The 19,911-nt window shown below is 36.7% G+C and overlaps 2 protein-coding genes and 1 pseudogene across 4 annotated transcripts; all 3 read right to left on the reverse strand.

Moving 5' to 3' along the window:
* Positions 1-764: 764 nt before the first annotated feature.
* LOC137720826 (NAD-dependent malic enzyme 2, mitochondrial) lies at positions 765-7,167 on the reverse strand. 2 transcript variants are annotated; one of them, XM_068459933.2, is made up of 19 exons: positions 6,885-7,167; positions 6,378-6,474; positions 6,105-6,223; positions 5,850-6,017; positions 5,428-5,556; positions 5,235-5,295; positions 4,739-4,842; positions 4,573-4,656; positions 4,353-4,459; positions 4,135-4,237; positions 3,763-3,870; positions 3,544-3,609; positions 2,969-3,041; positions 2,791-2,877; positions 2,636-2,690; positions 2,479-2,550; positions 1,806-1,868; positions 1,592-1,706; positions 765-1,112 (listed from the first exon to the last, which is right to left on the reverse strand). In XM_068459933.2, the coding sequence occupies exons 10-19, from the start codon at positions 4,213-4,215 to the stop codon at positions 1,041-1,043; spliced, it is 792 nt and encodes a 263-aa protein (XP_068316034.2). In that variant the 5' UTR covers positions 4,216-4,237; positions 4,353-4,459; positions 4,573-4,656; positions 4,739-4,842; positions 5,235-5,295; positions 5,428-5,556; positions 5,850-6,017; positions 6,105-6,223; positions 6,378-6,474; positions 6,885-7,167; the 3' UTR covers positions 765-1,040. The 2 variants fall into 2 exon arrangements, 1 of the variants encoding a protein (XP_068316034.2); XR_015964967.1 differs by lacking the exons at positions 765-1,112; positions 1,592-1,706; positions 1,806-1,868; ... (4 more) ...; positions 3,544-3,609; positions 3,763-3,870 and having other exon boundaries at positions 4,205-4,237.
* A 2,738-nt stretch (positions 7,168-9,905) lies between these two features.
* Positions 9,906-12,731, reverse strand: LOC137720743 (uncharacterized). Its single transcript, XM_068459859.2, has 3 exons — positions 12,668-12,731; positions 12,284-12,500; positions 9,906-10,215 (listed from the first exon to the last, which is right to left on the reverse strand). The coding sequence occupies exons 2-3, from the start codon at positions 12,464-12,466 to the stop codon at positions 10,141-10,143; spliced, it is 258 nt and encodes an 85-aa protein (XP_068315960.1). The 5' UTR covers positions 12,467-12,500; positions 12,668-12,731; the 3' UTR covers positions 9,906-10,140.
* A 612-nt stretch (positions 12,732-13,343) lies between these two features.
* On the reverse strand, positions 13,344-16,730 carry LOC137719482 (uncharacterized; annotated as a pseudogene). The gene is made up of 6 exons (XR_015964970.1): positions 16,289-16,730; positions 15,664-15,823; positions 14,581-14,769; positions 14,281-14,404; positions 13,999-14,129; positions 13,344-13,744 (listed from the first exon to the last, which is right to left on the reverse strand). The product of XR_015964970.1 is annotated as an uncharacterized LOC137719482 (transcript).
* Positions 16,731-19,911: the final 3,181 nt, after the last annotated feature.

A 19,911-nucleotide genomic window follows, 5' to 3' on the forward strand; every position in this document is an offset into this window, starting at 1 on the left:
TAAAGATTAATGAGAATGATAACTAGCCGCCTAGCTTACCATCAATTTGTATCATCTCTCAAATAGATGTATAACTCACTAACACATGTGAGTTCCATTTATATTAGTGAGATGGTACAAATAATAGTACAAATAAATTATAATAATAACTTTTTTGTTGTAATTTTGCATAAAGATAAAGTTGCAAGTTAGTCGCCTTGGTGGTGGGTGGAAAATGGACCTTCATCTGAACATCTTCCACATGAAAATGAACCATAAAATTTTTATAAAACTTTACCATTTTTCTTACCATTGAATGTGATTAAAAATCAACGATTAGATTTTTTTTTTTTTCTTTTTAAACATGTATTATTGAATGGAACGTACCATTACAGTCCGTTCCATTTAAGGTTAATGAAATTTAAAGGACCAGAAAAAATTCCGATCAGCTACTATTCTATGAGAATCGACAGAAAAAAGATGTTTGAACATTAAATTGACGTAACATGTCAAAAGATGTTTCATAGAATATTCAACCACTCGAGAAAATAAGGAGGAGGATTCCCTTCCATTTTTTTCTTCCTCCCCTTCCCTTCTATTCTCTTTGAATGATCACGGTTAAACCACGTTAACATATTATATTAATTTTATATAGAAAGAGAAAGACAAAATATAAGTATGTGAGAGGAGAAGAGAGAAGGAGATGAAAAGAGGAGAGAAAAGAATTTTAGTCCAGAAAATAAAAGATGTTTTAACATCAAATTGATGTAGCATGTCGAAAGATGTTTGGAAACAAAGACACCACTAATAATTTTGATCACATAAATCAATGCGTTGTTCAAACAAATGGGTTTCTAATTGCTACTTTCTTATCAATTTATTTAAGGGAGGGCCTTATTTCTGTTCCCTTCAATGTCTTATAATTCTCCGAGCTTATAAATTATGAATTTATAAAGACAGGCCAAGAAAGAAGTTGCTTGACTGCAGAACTATTGATGCCTGAGCTGCAAAAAATATAGCATCTGACCGCACCGTATCGCGCGCAGTACAGCACCAAAGCCTCATTTTTCATGAACTAGAGGGCTGTAAACCGGGAACCACATACTGCGAGTCACATACTCCACAATCTCCTCCTACACCGAATAGATAAAAACAAAAGATTCAAGAGACTTCAGAACTTGAATTCGAAATCAGCATCGGTACTAACAAAAGCTTGTATGAATATGTACTAGCTATTCAATTATCCATCTAGATTGACAGCTCCCGAGTTCTATGATTCCGATAATTTGACTTCAACAGAGAAATTTTAATTTTTTTTTTAAGGTTGTGAGCAGTGGCTTGACGGAGATGGTTCAAATCAAGATATACTGAAGGCAATGAGGGTTTAGGACCCTACATGCTAAGGTACTCGGTTATGGTTGTTCTATTAGATGCTCATTAGAGTAGCATTATCCGAATGTGTGTGTTTCCCTCTAGAACGGTGTCTTTTTTCTCTATGCTATAGTAGTGTAACATTTTCGAGTTTGCTTTCCAAATCTAAACTCACTTTCCATTGTGCAACTTTTTGTATAAGGTCTTTTGAATTTGTAAAAGATAGTAGATAAGTTCTTACTTTACACATGTTCATGAGCTCTTTGGGCCCGACTTCACAGTGTCCCTCTGCAAGTTCCTCTGCAACAGCTGCCTGGAGGACAGCAGCTCCAACTTCTGCAGTTATACTCCGGATACTGCACCATATACAATAGGAATAGTCAGACAAATTTCTAATCCTGTTTGGCATGCTAGACTAATAAAATGAAATGCGCAACGAAGGTGAGAAATATTACCAATCAATAGACGGGTACAAGATGCCCTTCTGGATATCTTCATCTGTTATGTATGAAGCGAGGCTGGACAGAATCATTGTGTCAGAAACTAATTGGAAAATTGAGCTCGAATGATGTTCATTGCAAAATTGAGCTCAAATGATGTTCTCATTTAACATTTCTTATTGCAGTGACAATAAATTTGTAATGTGAGGTATCATATTACTATTATTTCATGACGCGGCAAAAATGAGTTTCCTCAATGCATGCAAATTAACAAGGTAAGGAATAAAACATTACAAGCCACCCCCAAATTGACATACCTTCCCACGTTACAGCCTATGGGAATTAATTAGGTGCAACATGTAATGAGATGGCAGAAGTCATATAACCAAAATCGTATGTATACGATTTATACTGCCTTTGAAAGTTTGATATCGCTTGGCTAGTAGAACACTAATCCCAGCTATTAGGGTGTAGAGAACTAAAGGCATTTTAATTGCTTCAACCGGTAAAGAATTACTCTGTATGTAACAAAAGCACGTAAACAAATCTTCAAAACCACTGTTTTATGTGATCTTGGACTGAGTCAGATAGGACATTGTAAACATGGAAGAAAAGAGAGTGCAGAAGCTGCTTGTAACATGCCAACTGTAGGTTCGAGCAAGGAAATACCCAAGTTTTATGTGATTACCATTCAGAAGCTGCTTGTAACATGCCATCTGATATAATACGAGCTCCTGAGAGAAGTGCTCCTAAACCAATCCTGGATTGAAGGCAGCCAAAAAACCATATTAGTATTTTGAAGTATAAGCATAGTTAGTTCAAATCTTAAGATATAGGAAACTAACCCTGGAAACAGGTACATGTTATTTGCTTGATTTACATGGCCTACTTTTCCGTTGCCTGCCAACATAATTAGAACACTTAAAGGTCAAACTACTTGGGTAGAAAAAAAACTTTAGAAGTTGCGGTACCATAAAGACATTGCTAACAAGGAAAATACCAAGATCAACATTATCAAAAGGGCTTCCACTTCCAAAGACTATGTTTTCACCAGCATGCTTAAAAGCGTCTTCAGCAGTGCATTCAGCTGTTCCAATTTTAAAGGGAAAACAGAGTCAGCCACGAATTTAGGTGCCATAAGGTAATTGTGAGGTTTGATGAAGCGCAGAGGAACAAACCGTTCATGGTTGGATTTGACATAGCCAAAATCGCAGGTTTAGCTGAATCAGATTCTCGCATTGCTTTAAGTACCTAAATGAATACCAACCAATAACTATAAGAAACCATCTTAAAAGAAAAGGAAATACAATATTTTCTGTAAACAAATAGGGAAGAGCAATGAATTTTTCAAATGCTATATAATTTGAACCTAAATTATCAATGTATCTGAATCATGATCAGAATAAAAACTGAGTTATCGAATCATAAATCATGTAATCTGAATCAGTAACACTGAAATCAAAGTCTTATTTGGTTTCTCTCTCATGGATATTCTTATAAATCTATGGCATGTACATATACAGGCTTATTTCTCTTGGCAAATCTTATATTCATTCCAAAAGAATTGTTTAAACATTATGCGTGAATGCTAGTTGCTGACACAAAAACCCATATAGTTTACTAACAACGTACCAATTAGCAAAAGGCCACACCAGACAAACAAACATTAACAGAATCAAATCATCTTCAGTAAAGTGATCCAATTTAAGAGATGTTTATAAATATAACCAAATGTTATTGAGAAAGTATCCACCTCATGATTGAAAACACCGCCAACACCAGACAAACCAAGAAGTACATGAGGCTTGACCTTCTTAACCTGCACGAAATTGTGTGCAAAACATTTGATATTTATATTATGATATATAAATCGAGAGGATAACTAGTACTAAGCAAGGTGATTCGATTCTCTTGTATCAACATCATTCCACTTTCTGTGATAGAGGGTACAGTGAAGTCCTTTGAGATTTACCACTTCAAGTAGACTAGCTCCCTCCCTAAGCCCATCAATTGCTCCTGGATCTTTAGCAAAAGGTGCAGCCATGGGGTCAATCTTATTCCTCTCTTTTGTAACTAGACCCTGCACCCAAACAACTTTCTTAGTGATTCTTCAGATAAACCTAGATACATACATTCAAAGGCCAAAATAGTTTTGAGAACACAGCTGATTCTATGTCTCTCTTCTTTACACCAGGAGGGTAGCAATATCAATAACGATGTGAGTGTAACTACAGTGAATAGTTGACAAAACCATAAGGTCGTTATAGAATAAATTTGCCGCACATGTATGTAATCCGTTTAACATAATGGTGGTGAATCTTAAAGAAAAAACATAAAGCCATACATCTTTATCAATCAGGAAAAAGTTATTTTTTGCAGCAGCTTCACCATTCCCTGACATTCTTGCAACAGCCTGTACAGCCATGTTAAGAACACCAAGTCCCGCACTGAAAGGCAAAAAAGAGTGAATAAAAGGATGAACAAAGTGCCAATAACATGCACAAGGCAACCAGTGAATAGCCTATATATGAATCATTCAGAGTGAACGAGCATGTAAAGTACCTGCCGGCTCCCACAACAACTATCTTTTGTTTAGCAAAGTCACTCAATGGTCGACCTTGCGCTCTTACAGCTCCTAGTAGTCCCGCAAGTGCAACACCGGCAGTTCCCTAAAATACATGGAAGCACAACTATCAGAGGTACTTATTTCAGTTTAGCAGAAATCTGTATTCCACTGCATATACCTTTCAAATCCATAAAAGACAGAAAGCCACACTATCACCTGTATATCATCATTGAACGTGCAAAACCTTCTACGATAGCGTTACAGTGTTTCAAAAGCCCACTTCATTTGAAAATCCTCGAACTGATGAAAGTAAAAACAATCAAGTTATTATGGAAGGAGAAACCAAACTGATATAAAAGGTTAATGCATCTCAAAAATAGACCTGCACAATGGCCTTGGGCCAACGTGTATGAACAGCTTCCATGAATTCATCAACAATTGATATGTACTCTTCTCCTTCCAACCTAGGTTGTCGAAGTCCTAAATCTATCAAATTAAAATCATGAGAAAAGGCATCCTCATCATGTAAATTGGAAAGTTTTGAAGCATTAAGTCCAGTCATTCAATGTAAAGATAGAAAAGAAGCCAAGAATAAATTTGAATAGTTGTATAACATAATATAATTAACAGAAATTTATTAAAATTGAAATTTTTTTTTATTAAACTCTAATATGTAGTCAAACTGCATATTTATTATGATTCATATTTTGGTAGTATAACTTGTAATAGGGTAAAGTCATGCTCAAGAAAAAGACAGTAAACAGTCGCTGTCATTACAACTTTTCCTTACAAGAACTTAAATGCTTTGTAAACACTGTGGCACTGTTATGTTTCGTTGAGTATAATTAACGAAAATTTTGAATTCATATATTACTTACAAAGACGGTCTTCAAGTAGCTTTTGATTGTTAGTACCAACATCTAGCATAACCGGTAGTATCTGTCATAGAGGTACATAGGTTAAGTGACATAAGATCTACCGGAATAATTTATTTACCAAGACAAGTGTAACATGAATATTAGTAGAAACATAAGATGTGAACTTCAAGAGAGAGAAAGAGAGAGAACATACTCTTTGTGGATTAATACCAGCTGCAGCAACATACATATCAAGTTTTCCTATTGGAATTCCAATTCCCTGAACTCCAAGGTCACCTAGGCCAAGAATACGACTGCCATCTGTGAGGACAATCATGTCTACCTGCAATATAGAGTGAAAATGAATACCAACTACAAACCAAAAGGACTAGAAACATAGGGAGTAGAACAGAAAGTTATTATTTTGGAGTCTACAAAATAAAAAATAATCCCAACAGAGAAGCATCAAGATATGCTGCATTTTGACAAAACGAAAGACAGAGTTTATGTGAGGGTGTTTTAAGTCCTCTATAAGAACAAGAAGATTAAGGATTAAGTAGTTAAAAATATAGATCAATTGAGGTTATCAGAATGGGGCTCAAAACCTGGAGAAAAATAAAAGCTGGTAGCATTTACCTGATGAGCTGGCCAGTTGTAGATCATGGACATCATCTCCCCTTTATCCTTTGCACTGAAGTACATTCCACGAGGGCGCCTAAATAACCCAGAATAATTTTGACATACTAATCCTACCGTAGGAGTGTAGATTATGGGAGCAAAATCTTGGATGTTGTCAATAAGGGCCTGGAAATGAGCGTCATCCAAAACCACATCAGAAGACGATAGATTACATAAAGTTGTTGATATCGACAAATTCAAAACCAAACTTACTCGGTAGTATAAGGTCTCATTCCTGTCATGCAGTCTATTTAAAATCCTCCATTTAGCCAAGGCCACAACACCTCCTGGCTGGCCCTTAGTATTTTTCTCTAGCGACCGATAAGACTCCACTAAAAAGTTAAACCACACGAAAATTTCATTGCATAAACCCTCAATGCCAATGCTAAAAAGAAATCACAAAACATCTCCTTGCTAGGACATGAGTTTCATAGTCAAACAATGTACAAATATGTTCTACTTGGGGAAATTATGTAAGAAACTCACTGAAACGAGCATACTGCTGCTCGAACGATATGACACGAGGGGGAAGGAGACCGCGAAGTCCTAGTCGATCTCTTTCAGTCAACGGAAATCCAGTGTCCTGCTCTTGATGAAAACAAACATTCAGAACAGAGAATTAAACAAAGTAAAAAACAAAAACAAAAACAAAAAAATCATCAAATTTTACAGTTCAAACAAATTCAGCATATTTCAAGCACCATCCACTTCAAAAATTGAAAAGAAAAAAGCATCCCTTCGATCCATTTAACTTCTACATCACTTTCCAGAACTAAAATTTCTTCGAACCGCGACGAAAAATTCCACCTTCACTTTATAAAATCATCACAATGTATGCTTAAAGAATCAAGACGAGCAGTACAAATTCACTCCTTGTACGGTTCTATCGTTTACATCAACCAAAGTTACTTCTTTTAAAATAAAATATAAAAAAATCAGCTTAAATCATACTGCAGAAAACAAAAAAAATAAAAAAGGGTGAATCGGACCAACCTTGTTGAACCATGGATCGTGGAGAATATCGGCGCCGCGCTTGTGAACCATACAGGGGCCGGGAATCGCCGTCGAGAACGGCCTCGTCGACCGGTTGCTCAGCCGCGACGCGGCAAATCGCGCTGCCCTCCACATTCCGCGAAACGACCAAAACCGACGCTTTCTTTCCACTGACTGTGACTTTGGATCAATTTATAGGATCGCAAATTTTAATTTACTTTTTGTAATTTTTTTTCGATTTAATTGTTTTTTTCTTTCCTTTTTTGTCTGTTAAAAAAGAAGCAGTCGAAGCTGTTGAAAGAGGAGAATGTGAGCGCTGGACCGTGGCTGACCGGGATTTTCGGGCAGCGGAGAGAATACGCGAAAGCTCGACTGTGAGTGGCCGCGGAAGAGGAGGGAAAGCTGCCCAGGTGGACAGCGGGCAGCGAGGGGTATATGTACGCGAATGTGGGGTAGGCAGGCAAGTGGACGTTTTTTACTAGTGTGAAAGGGGGAGCAGGTTAAGGTTCCGGTGCGTCTGGACCACTGATCATTGGTGATCTCCTTGTTCGGATTTTGCCACATGGTTATTTCATTTAGGTATTGTTTGGTACGCAGATGGAACAGAATGGGACGGAACGGAGGTTCCATGCTGCGTTTGGTGTACACTCAGGCCGGAAGGGAATGAAAAATTAAATGACAATCGTACCCATCCACTCCGACGAGTTTGACTTTACCTGAGCCATTGCCGACGAGTTCAACGTCTTCCCTATCTTCTGCCTAATCCTTGATGTCCCATCCATCGAGCAACGACGTCGGCCATGTCCTTTCATCGACTTTCCCCAGTACCCTTCTGTTCTTCCCGTTTGTTTCCCCATAAAATTTCCTCTATTTGGCTTTCTCAGGAACCGATTTGAGTTTTCTTCGTTTTGCTATTTTTCTTCCTTGAATATGGAAATCAAACGCAAAGAAAATTGCATTTTGTTGGGTTTTTGTCACCCATTTCCCAGAAAATTTGAAGTGTGATTAAAGAAGCTTGATTTCCCGGAAAAACAAGAGAACTCAGTTTTTGAGTTGATTTGTTGAGGTAAATTTCAATTTTTAATGAATATTTTATGCTAATTGTGCAGAAATGGAGATATCTTTAGAATTTTGTTTAATATTCGAAGTGAAATTAATGAAAAATAAGAAGGGTATTGTTGTCCAAAAAGTTATAATTTTGTGTTCCATGGGCTGGAACAAGTTGTTCCAAAGGAGGAGGGTGGCACAAAAAATTGACTAAAATCTATTCTATGGGACAGCGCGTCCTAGTCAAATTGGCACACCAAACGTGGGATGAGTGCATTTCGTCCCATTGCGTTTGTCTCATCCCACGTACCATATGGTACCTTACTATTGAGTATTTGTGACAGTAGGATAGCATCTGCTCGGTGTAATATTTCCACGCATGTTGATTGATATAAGTTTCACAATTAATTTTAATAGTCACGAGATAGTGTTGCGTAGCATAATTTGGATCAAAGTGTTGGAGGATAAAAAAAATAAGAATATAGTGTTATTATATTTTATGTCCTTAGAAAGAAGAATTTGAAAATTTATGTGTAAAATTATCAAAACATTCTCAAATATTTTTTTTTTTTTTTTTAACAAACGATATTATCTATATTAAGGGGTGGAGGAGTGGCTAAGCCTCACAATGGGCTTACAATAATGTGGTTCAAATTCACCTTTGGCGAGAACCAAACTTAAAACCTCTCACTTACAAATAAAGAATAATACCATTAGAACGTAGCATTAAGTGACAAAACATTCTCAGATACTCAGATAACTCAACAAATACGATTGTCAAGCAACATAGAAATGACCGCACACTAACAATGGCTAGAACCAAAACTCGGTTTAATCCTAATTCATGAACCATTGCTCTTATTTACTTTTTCCTCAATTGAGGAGCATTTTGAACAACTTTTGGAAGTTTTTATATGGCATTGATGCTAGTTAAAAGGTATAAAATGCTAATTTTTTTTGTTTTGTTTTGAACAAACTATATTATCTACACTAAAGGGAGGGAGAGGTTTTAGCCTTACAATAAGTTAGCAATAATATGATTCAAATTCGCCTTAAGCGAGAATCGAATCTAAAATCTCTCATTTACAAATAAAAATATATACTACTAAACCGTAATGTAAAATTACTAGAAGTAAGTTGTAACGAATGTTTGTGTTGTTGGCAAAAAGAATTTACAAGAGTTGAATGATGACAAGGGAGAAATGTCAAGTCAAACTTCATAAGTCACGAGTCAATAATGGGAGCCTAGGACAGTGATCGGATCGAATTGCCAAAAGACCAAACTAACGGTGGTCGTTTTTAGAGCATTTAAATAAAATTATTCCCCATATGGTTTGAACCCAATCCAAACAATAATTTACTAAATCAAGTTAATTATTCTTTTCACCATCCATTATTTAGAGTCGTTTGAAAATGCTTCTCTAAAAAAATACTTTTACCTTTAGGTGCTAAGGCTTTTGTGGAAGTACCTTACAAGTTACAAATGCTTTTCTAGAAGGCACTTTTGTAGAAAGCAAAGTTGTATGAGCAATGCCAATGAACAGAGTCAAGAAAATTGGAATCTGATTCCATTTGTCTGCTTCAAGCAGTAGAAAGGACTTCCACTCTCTTACCTGGAACAAAATCTTTCATCATAATTCGACCGCTGTGGCAACCAGAAATGTGTAATCTTCTCCTCACCTTTCTTTTATTTTTATTTTATTTTTTATTTTTTATTTATTTTTTCCATTTTTTCCCTCAAACACGTGGTTTGGCTTTTGTATAACTTGTCCGATCTTCTCCTTGTTTGAATTATCCCGCGCCGTTGGATTGGCATGTAGGAGGCCGACAGAGGCACATCCTAAAATTCTTCAATTATATAGTGCAATGATAATGCTAAGCCATACATCAATTAGAGGGGCACAAGGATGGAACAATACCAGCAAAACAAGGATGGAACAATATCAGCAAAACAAGCATGACCGAAATCAAATATTCAATGAATCGCCACAAAAGGAGTCGACAATTTATTATGGTGATTGATAGTTTAGCAAGCAAATACCTCGCAAACAATGAGTCATGGACTCAAGGCTATGGAAACATGAGCACAAATGTCTTAAAAGGCAGCTCATATTCTCCACAAACATCTACAAGGAATAATTCGCATTCCGGAAGAATTAGATACCTAACCTCCACAGGTACTTCTTTCACCGGATGGTCCTAAATAAACTCAGTAATCTTTCTTTCCAAAGTTCTTGCACCAGAGTTGTGAAGGAATCGGGCGAACAGGATTATGTGGCCGTTGCTGCAATAAAAATATAAGTCCTCTTAGAACTAATCATGACCGGTTTATGCAAATTTTAGTAATCAGCCATACAAAGGCAGTGGCACAAATCAATTCAAGAAGAACAGCATCTAATCCCCACCAGAACACTTTGCCTTTTTGAACAGGTAATTAAAAAATTTCAGCCCACATTCATGCATTGTCAAGGAATATATTTTAGAATAGTAGCAATATTAATGAATATTAATTAAGCATAAGAAGCATCTGAAAGAAATTATAAAACAAAGAAACTTTTTCATTATACAAAGGAACTGAAAAAGCTAACAGACAAGTAAATAACATATCCTTTTATCAATATCTCAAGGAAATAAAATGTCAAAATGAATACACGTGATCTCCGTTAGTTGCATAAAGTTTCATGACATATAAAAAGTATGACATAGCTAACTAAGTAAGTAACAATTCCATCCATCCCGCTATATCTGAGGCACTCAAAATCTGTATGCAAACATGGATACATCCTGTCACACTTCAAAAAGGCCATGTATCAGTTTGCATCCTTAACTTATGGGCTTCAGCTTGAATGCCCTGTTTATTACTGACTGGCAGTCTAGAGCACCACATAAGCTTTACTCCCATGACAACGAAACTTGCACTTTAGCCCTAATTTTCAATAACTTAGAGTATAAAACAAGCCTCATAATTAGTATTAGCAAGGTTTTGTATTTGAGTTTTCAACAGTTTAGCATGCTAACCAAGCATAAAGACCCCAAATTTGTCACATTTAAACTTCCAAATATGCTCAGAGTTTTTTTCAGAAACAAAAACGAAAGGAGGATAGCGAAGCTACACCAGTGCATCAATGAAAGGCATTTAATAGCCAAAAACTTTAACCACGCACATAGTTATGAACATAAGCAAGATAAATGATCTAAGTCACAACTAAAAAGTTACAACATCTTTGTGCGCAATGTTTTTTATACTTAAAACAGTTAGGAGCAATGTTTTTTACACTTAAAACAGTTAGTGACAGAAATTTTTTTTGTTCCTTAAAGTAGGTAATTAATGGAAACTCAAGGTTTCTTATGTCAAATAGAAAGGAAAAAGTGAACTATTTCTTTTGGTCAATTGTCTGGAAAAAATAAAATAAGATAAACTTTGGGCTTAAACATCTTTTTTTTTTTGGGTACAAAGGGCTTAAACATCTTACGGTTCGTTAAAAAGGAAAATCATTTCTAGTATAAAGGTCTCTCACACTAGGCTTGTTAATAGAGTATACTTATGTAGAAAATCATTAAGGGAAACCCGAGAACAATAGACAGGACAGCATTCAAGTTACAAAACCTCATATCTTCAAACCAAACTGTTCAAAAAAACATTTCACTGCAAAGCCTGCTCAAGTCAAGACAAAACTAGGTAATCCTATCAAGAAGATCTTAATCGCATTCTCTAAATTATATTAAACCCTGGGTTTCATGGTTTTCCTTCATGTTCGAGCATCGTCAATTTCTGAATCCTTCATCACAACCTGTGCCAGCATCTTCTAAATCATTCAAAACTCTCTTCTTGTAACAATCTGTATCTACTACCCCCTACATTAACCTAAGTTTACTGTTTTCTCAATGTTCCCAAGTCTAGTCAACCACTCAACATTTTAAACCAAGAGCCTCCCAGCCACAAATTGACAAACCTACAATCCTAAATCACAATGGCGATCTTCGACCCTGATTTGAATCAGTAATGCTCACAATCCGATACATGTGGTATACAATCCAAGTCGTATACAATCCAGTATAACCATGGGAAAAAAAAATCAGCTGACAATTTCTCAAAATCTACCTGAAGGTGTGCTTAATTTCACAAAGTGAAAATCTAAACCTCTACTAAATCCAAACAATTCATGAGAGCCTCAGTTCAGTCAAGTTAAGAGTGCATTCGGGTCCTAACAATTTGACAATCCAAGATCCAAAACTTCACCTTCCTTAGGTTTCCTACATTTTCTCAGGAGCCAAACAGAAATCTAAAATTTTGACGGATAAAATAGAAAAACAGAAACAGATTGCGATGAGTTGAGGTGATTGAGAAAGACCTCGAGCTCGGCAGATTTCATGGCGATAGGAATACAGACAAGGAAGATGCCGGCCATGGCGATGGCGGTGTTGCGCTTCCAGTGCTTGGGCCTACAGTACGGCCCGCCACTCATACTCCACACCTTGGCCCTGAAATCGCCGCCGTGGGCTCCATCTCCGTGTGCGTGTTCACCTCCTCCCATGCTCGATCACAGATACTCTCCTCTCTCTCTCTTTCTGTTGCGCAATTACAGGAAAATGGATCGGAAAAATCAAATAGCAGCAAACAATTGAAACTCTAATCAGCTCAAATATATATATATATATATATATATATATAAATGCATGTATAGATTGTGTGTGCGAATTGAAGGATTGGGGGTATTGGTTGAAAGTAAACGTACCTGAGCGAAAGGTTTGTGGAGTTCGATTCAGGTGAAGAAGAAGAAGATGACAAGGAGCTGCGTTTGGCGGCTCAGTCTCAGCGTTAAGAGCTTTTAAGGCCCAAATGTCTTTAAGGCTTTTAAGGCCCAAATTGAAGGCCCACATTTTGGTTGTTTCAGGCCCAAATGGGTAGGGTTGCGACCAAGTTGTGTCATGTCGTGTTTATTCTCGTTCAGAACTAGTAAGAAAATGATTTCTTAACACTCTTTTTCTCTTTGTGCAAACCCCTGTTTAAAAGTTCGTTTAGAAGTACTTTTAAAATAACTGAAAATATTTTTAAAGTACTTTTGGAACTCAAAATCAATTTCATGAAAAATATTTTCAGTTATTTTAAAAGTACTTCCAAACGATCCCTAAAATTGTACCTTGATTCACATTTGCTTTATTTGATCCAAAGCTAAAAAATAAACAGGATGTGAATGAAGATTAGCGTATGGAAATGATTTCCCCAACTATTAACCTTTGACTGTTTTTTTCTTTGTCAATGAAGGTGGAGGTTTTCAAACTTGAGACCTCTTCAACTAGGCATATATTGTCTTTAGTGACCCAAAAATTTATGACAGACCTAAACATGTATTAAATTGAAGCGACTTTTATTGGGAAGAAAAGTAACATTAAATTACAACTAATCACGTCTAACTTAATATATTCGATTAACGTGTCAAACAACTTGATTACAACTCAACTTCATTATGTTTTGTTGTTTGATCGATCCATGTATCTTGTGAAGTAGAAATTTCAGTACTAATAAATTGGTAGTAGGACATTTGAAGCTTGTTCGGTTCAATAGTAGTTGCTCTTTGAACAATTTCAACATTTCTTTTCCAATCATGTATGACAGAAAGGTACGATTATTCCTTAGTGTTACAAGTAGTAAGCAAATTACATTATCTTCAGGCCGTCAGGACGGCTTTGCCTCGGTTTCAAGCGTCAATCTGACACCGTCTCTAAATGAAGTTGGAGCAATACCAAGTGTCCAAACCAACTTAGTGATATCCATGGATATGTCAGGCAGGGGACATTACTCCACGATCAACCTGAAATTACAAATGCAATATACCGCTATCCTGTAAATTTGCAGAAAGAGGAGAAAGCAAATGGCTGGACAGTATGAATGTGTGTTCTAATGTTATCGGAGTTGTCAACACAAGGCAAAGTGGAAATCTCGTCGTAAGAATGCAACTTGAAACTGATTGGCCATATATTTGTTATTCAGAAAGTGATCTCATGAACGTGCTGATCACTACGTAACTCACACATAGCAAAAACAAATGGTATAAGGTCCACGTACTGATGATGCAGACACTGATTTGATCAATGAGGGGCTGTATCCTCTAACATCGGCAACAATCTCAGCCATTTGAAGGCCGGATACCCTATCTGGTCCACCGACATTTAGTAGAACCTTTGTTTGCTTACTATCTGCAGATTTACGACAAATACCACAACCATGAAGACAAAAGTAAAAGCTCCAGAGATAATAGAAAGTAAAAACAACAGAGAAACATTTTATAGGTCCACAACTTTTGGTGATTCAACAAGTACAAAAGCAAGAGAGTTGGTAACTTCATACCAGATATGCATCTCTCGGACAGAGCTAATATGACAGCTACAACGTCCTTTACATATATAGGACACCGGAACTCGTCATGAAAAAACTCACTTGTATTTCCTTTGGAGAGGACACCATCTATCCACTACATTCACATGAAAATCATTGATTAGACTCAAACATAACCTATGATAATACTTATTAAGTTGTCTTTATCATCTTTATATTAATTTGCTTCTCTGATTGGAATTTATTAGGTGGGCTCATAAACTTCACCAACAAATTAGCAAAAATTCAACCGAAGGACTGTCTTCTGTAGACCTGGATTGGAAGAGATTTTGAAACCAGTGAGATTGTCTGTGGCCCAAAGATGATACTGCTTCTCAAAATTGCAAAGTTGGAGCATTTTTCAGTTATGAACTGCTCTGCTGCCACTTTCGATTTCCCATATACATTTACAAGGAGCGGTTTCATCATCTTCCTTGTAAAAGGACTTCACCCCTTCATAAACTGATGGAAAATTACATCAATCATGAATCACGAACTAGGAATAGATATGACTCACATGAGCATAAAGGTATAAAACAAAGATAAGTGGTTCAAATAGAAAAGCTGATATCTTAAATGTGGATGCATTCATGCTGAAATAACAATGAGAAATACCAGACCATGAGTAGAATGCTTGAAAAGCTCCTGCATTTTAAATGTTCTCGTACTGAAATAAGTAGCCGAGGTCATTAAGCCTAACTAATAGAATAGAAAGTGGATGAAATCTTCCCTAATTAAAAGGTTCTTCCATTCCAGTAATTGATTAATTCACGAAATGAACAATTTCAGATACCAAAGAGTCCTTTTATAATGCTTACGGAGGCTGGGAAAGTCAATCATTGGAAAGTCATACTCATCAGACGTGGATATTTATGATGTTCAATATACAGGATCCATTTCTTTACTTGAGGACATTTGAGCATTGATTTTAAACAATGAAGCTTTTATAAAATTTTATCAAATTCGTCAAAAGTAACCCCTCCCCTTTCTTATTCTCCATCTAGTGCCGGAAGAAGTTCATACTTGATAGAAGTCCTAAGATTACATAATACTCTATGCTTTAAGCCAACAATATCTATCCTAATTTTCTAGACATTGTCTGCCTCAACTGACAAACCACAACAGTCTCAGCATACAACAGTTTCATGACTGGGGACAATCAAAGTGTCGTCTAGATTTTTAAGAATGCTTTTAAGAAAGTTGTTACGTTGGTAGTATCTGCTATTATTGTTCGTTCATTGCCATTTTCTTTTCTTATTTTTCTCGTCTAGTTGAGCCATTTGTACTCGGAAGAGCTTAAATAGATATGTAAACGGATAAAAAATCTACCACTGTAATGGCTAAGAGGGACTTAACCTTGATCAGTTGACAAATGTATCAGAAGAGAACTACTCTCTTCAAAGCTTGATAACCAATTCACAAGAGAAGATGGAACATTCACAGACATAGCAGCAGCAGGATCCATTTCACAGGCACGAGGAACGGAGAGTGCAGCGCAGTTTACAACCACATCAGGCTGCAAATTCAACCAATACACTTCTCAGCACTTAAAGGTTCTTCACTATTTAAGTTAAGTACTTCCCCCCCCCCAAAAAAAAAAATCATTCAACAACTATATAAAATTGTATACGCAAAGACAACTGTTCGAGCTTTTACACAATGTAAGTTCCCCTAAAGAACTAATGCCTTGCATATGGCTAAGCAAGAGTCCTAAGCAATCTCAAAGAACCAAAGACCCCATACGATTTCCAAATAAATTTAACAGAAAAAATGAAAACCCATTAAGTAAACCACATTGTCTTTCAGCTTGAAAAAAAAAAAAAAATATTTCAGAATGCATGTTCCAGAAAACCCACTACTCCAAATTGCAGATTCCACAGATTATAACTTGAACACCACCAATCAAAATCAGCATAATTAAATCAATTAAAAAAAAATATGTAGTATTTTACAGAAGTGGAGTATTGGGATGAAACCTGACCGGGCCAAACGTCCGAGAAATGGCTTGAAATCCATGGCCGGTCTGCAAATCGACATGGAAATGCAGCAACTGGGGAAATGCATCGAGCAATGCTTGGGGAGGAGGACTGGAGTGGTGGGTAAAAGCCAGACCGAAAGGCGTGGTTGCTGTGATCCCTTCAATCTCTGAGAACTCTTGCAGTACATGCTGGCCCAAGTAACCTGTGCCTCCAACTACCAGCACTCTCTTCTTACTTGTCATGAAATCACAGATTCTCTCTTGGTGTGGAAATTGGAATTGGTGGCGATTTGGGTTTTGTAGGGGGTGGTGGCGGGTGGGTGTTCTTGGCAGTTGGAAGGTAAGTAGTATTTGTACGGTTTTTTTTCCCGGTTTTTTTTTGTCTGTTCTGATTTAAAGCCAAATAAAATGAAGTTGAAGAGTATCGAACTAGCAATTCGAATTTAAGACCAATGTTTTAAAAGGGAGAAATGAAGCCAAAGCGTTTTATAATAAGCACGAAGCGATTGCCTAAACTAAAATTTTTAATACTTAATATACATAACATGGTATTTTAAACAAACAATTAAGCAAGCACGTCAAACAATTAAATATTTGATTATTATTATTATTTTTCTAATTCACGTGATAAAGTCATAATAAACTTATAGAAACTAAGTTAGAAACATAAAATTAGCAAAATTTGATAAAAATCATGTCCAAAACGAATTCGTTTTGAATTTATGCCGTTTCTTTCTTGTTTATTAAATTCAAATGTCGAGATCGCCTAGATGCCTGAGGCAATAAATGACTAGCTTTGATACTTTGTATACATGATTTTCGACGAGGGCACCCAAAAATAGAATGTTCGGATCACATTTTTGTATTTGTGTATCAATTAATTAGTTATTGATAAAGTAAAAGGAAAAAAAAAAAAAAACTATCTTACAATTTATCACACCAAATTAAAAATATATTAAAACCCACGTGAAATTGGAATCAAACCATGCCAATGACAAAATCTTCTAAAATGGGGCAACCGAAAATACAATTTTTTTAAAAAGAAACCCAAAATCTTTGGGACTTAGGGCATCGATTTTTATTGAGGAAAGATTACTTGGAGACCAATTAAAGCTCCCCTTCTCCCTGACAAATACTATCTACTCGTATATACTTTCCTAAATCTTCTGCGCATCCGATTCCTCCTTGGATACAGTCATATTTTGTTGACTTTGGTCCTGAACCGTTGGATTGAAATTAAAACTTAGGTTAGCCAATTAGCTAGGGATTACTATTTACTTGAAGCCCAAACTTTTCTATATCCTGTCAGATTAAGGATTTCTACCCCATAAGAGACTATCTATATAAGAACATTAACGCACTTCTGTGTTTGTTCTTTCGCTTTATTCACTGAAAAAGAACTTGGAGAAAAAGGAGAAGAAGAAACAGAAGAACAAGAAGATAATGTTGATGAGTTCGCAGAGTTTGTGGCGTAAGGAAGATTTGGACGACAATGATGGCTTGTCCCCTTTTGATACGTTGGCGAAGGCAATTTGCACCATCGCTTCCAGAAAAATCAAGCTGCTGCAAGAGACACAAGAGAATTCGGACTTGCCTATGAAGAAGAGGCGAAGCTACTTTGATTTCTTAAATACTATGCCTAGCCCTAGCCCTACCCCTAGCAATACCAACACGAACCCTAATTCTCCTGTAAGTAAAAGCTTTCATATCTTCTTTAATCTTTCTACTGTGTTTATTTATTTGTTTATTATTCTTTAACGTTAATAATGTTACTTAATTAACTAATACGTTGCAGAAAGAAGGAAACGGACTGCTGATCGTGAGAGAAAAAGGCCATATATTGGAGAGTTCTAGTGGTCAGGTTGAGTCTGGAAGTCATGAGGAAGAAGAAAAGTCAGGGAACCAACAAGAAGAAGAACATCAACCTCTACTTCCCAATAAGAAACGCTCCCATTCGAACATCCAAGAAATCCCAGAGTACGTATTATCTCTCTCTCTCTCTCTCTCTCTCTCTCAAACTGTAGCTAGCTAATTTAATTATGTAATCAGTAAGTATATTAGGGAAGAGATAATTACACACTTCTTAACTCTCTTTGTAAACTCATGTTTATATCAAAAGAGGATATATGGACAAAAGGATAAAAGGGTATGGGAAATCAGTTTTCTAAAGTATTAACAACTGCTGCCACCAAATTGATTAACTAATTTGTTACATACTAATTAATTACGTGTTTAATTTTGTGTAGTAGTTTACTTGAAGAATGTTGTCCACACCCTAAGAAACTAAGGTCGCCCACTAAAGCTAAAAGTATCATCTTGTTCGGAAAAGAGTTAACCATAGCGACCGACATCCCTGCCAGTACTAGAGCTAGTGGTACTGAACTTGATTATGTTCATGAAGCACCAACAGTGATTGATGATAAAGATAATTTGAAAAGAAAATACATCGACGTTGATGATGGTGGAGATAGGGCTGCACCTCCGAATGAGAAGAAGAAGAAGGCCAAGTTTATCTTCAACAACAACTTGAACGCAACAAATAAGGTGGTGAACAAGGGTAAAAATAAGGCACCAGCCCCTGACTTGCCTGAAGAATTCAAGAGCTTGATCTTAGGAGAAATGAAAGGGACAAAGCTGCAAATGTTGGCACAAAAGAGTTTGTACAACACTGACATAAACAAAGACCAAGGCAGGTTGTCACTGCCTCGAATGCAAACCGAATCCAAGAATTTTCTCAAACCCAATGAGAAGGAGGAACTAGATAAAACTAGCCTCCTGACGGTTCCTTTGATTGGCCCAAAGCTTGAACCCGACAAGGTATCCCTAGGATTGTGGACAATGTCAAGCAAATCTCAAAAAACCTATGTGCTGAAATCTACATGGTTTGGCATTGTTGAAAAACATAGTCTAGGTGTAGGTGATGTGGTCCAAGTTTGGTCATTTCGCGCTACATACCCTAAGTACAAAATCAAGGATGGTGATCATGGTGATCACGATCACTTGACTCGCAACGATGATCAGCTTCACTTGGCTCTTGTCTTGGTTGAGAGAGGCGATCGTCTTCTCGAGGAAGGCAGTAGCAAAGAAGGTGGTACTAGTACTGGTGGAGTAAGTAGTAGTATGAGCAGTAATGAGTGTGATGAAGGACAAAAAACAATTGATGGCAGCAGCAGTGGGAGCTGCACTCCTGAAAATGATGGGAATAGTAGCCCCAAACCGAGTTGTGAAGAGAGAGACCAATAGACTTTTAATTAAGACTCCTTCGAGGCTAGAGCGAGAAATAGATATTTTTGTAATGTGTATGCAGTATATATGTACTTTCAGTCATCCTTATATGCTTCAATCAATGAAAAATAACTAATCATTAGCAAATGACATTGAAAACTAATCATCATCTCTGCCTGCATTCTTCTTGTGACGTCTGTCTTCTGAGTTAACAAGTCTTCTATTTTTGTATAATCCGCGTCTCATCTTCTCCATCTCCTTCCGACTCCCATGATTAGCAGCAATGGATTTTATTTACAGACAAACCCAATGTTTGACTTCAAGTATCCCTTTAGGCTTTGATCTTCTTCTAATCCCAATGGTGGAGGCGGCTGCTTCTTCTACGGGAGCGGATGTACGGG

Source organism: Pyrus communis, chromosome 1, assembly GCF_041283825.1.
Source record: "Pyrus communis isolate YQ-2024b chromosome 1, ASM4128382v1, whole genome shotgun sequence".
Taxonomy (NCBI): Eukaryota; Viridiplantae; Streptophyta; class Magnoliopsida; order Rosales; family Rosaceae; genus Pyrus; species Pyrus communis.

Excerpts from the sequence above, each read along its gene's own strand:
- LOC137720826 (XM_068459933.2), bottom strand. The coding sequence starts at position 4,215 with ATGGCTGTACAGGCTGTTGCAAGAATGTCAGGGAATGGTGAAGCTGCT. Across the intron at positions 3,610-3,762 it reads GAGCTAGTCTACTTGAAGTG|GTTAAGAAGGTCAAGCCTCA; the intron begins GTAAATCTCAAA and ends AATTTCGTGCAG. Across the intron at positions 2,878-2,968 it reads GTCAAATCCAACCATGAACG|CTGAATGCACTGCTGAAGAC; the intron begins GTTTGTTCCTCT and ends AAATTGGAACAG.
- LOC137720743 (XM_068459859.2), bottom strand. The coding sequence starts at position 12,466 with ATGGGAGGAGGTGAACACGCACACGGAGATGGAGCCCACGGCGGCGAT. Across the intron at positions 10,216-12,283 it reads TGAAATCTGCCGAGCTCGAG|CAACGGCCACATAATCCTGT; the intron begins GTCTTTCTCAAT and ends TTTTTATTGCAG.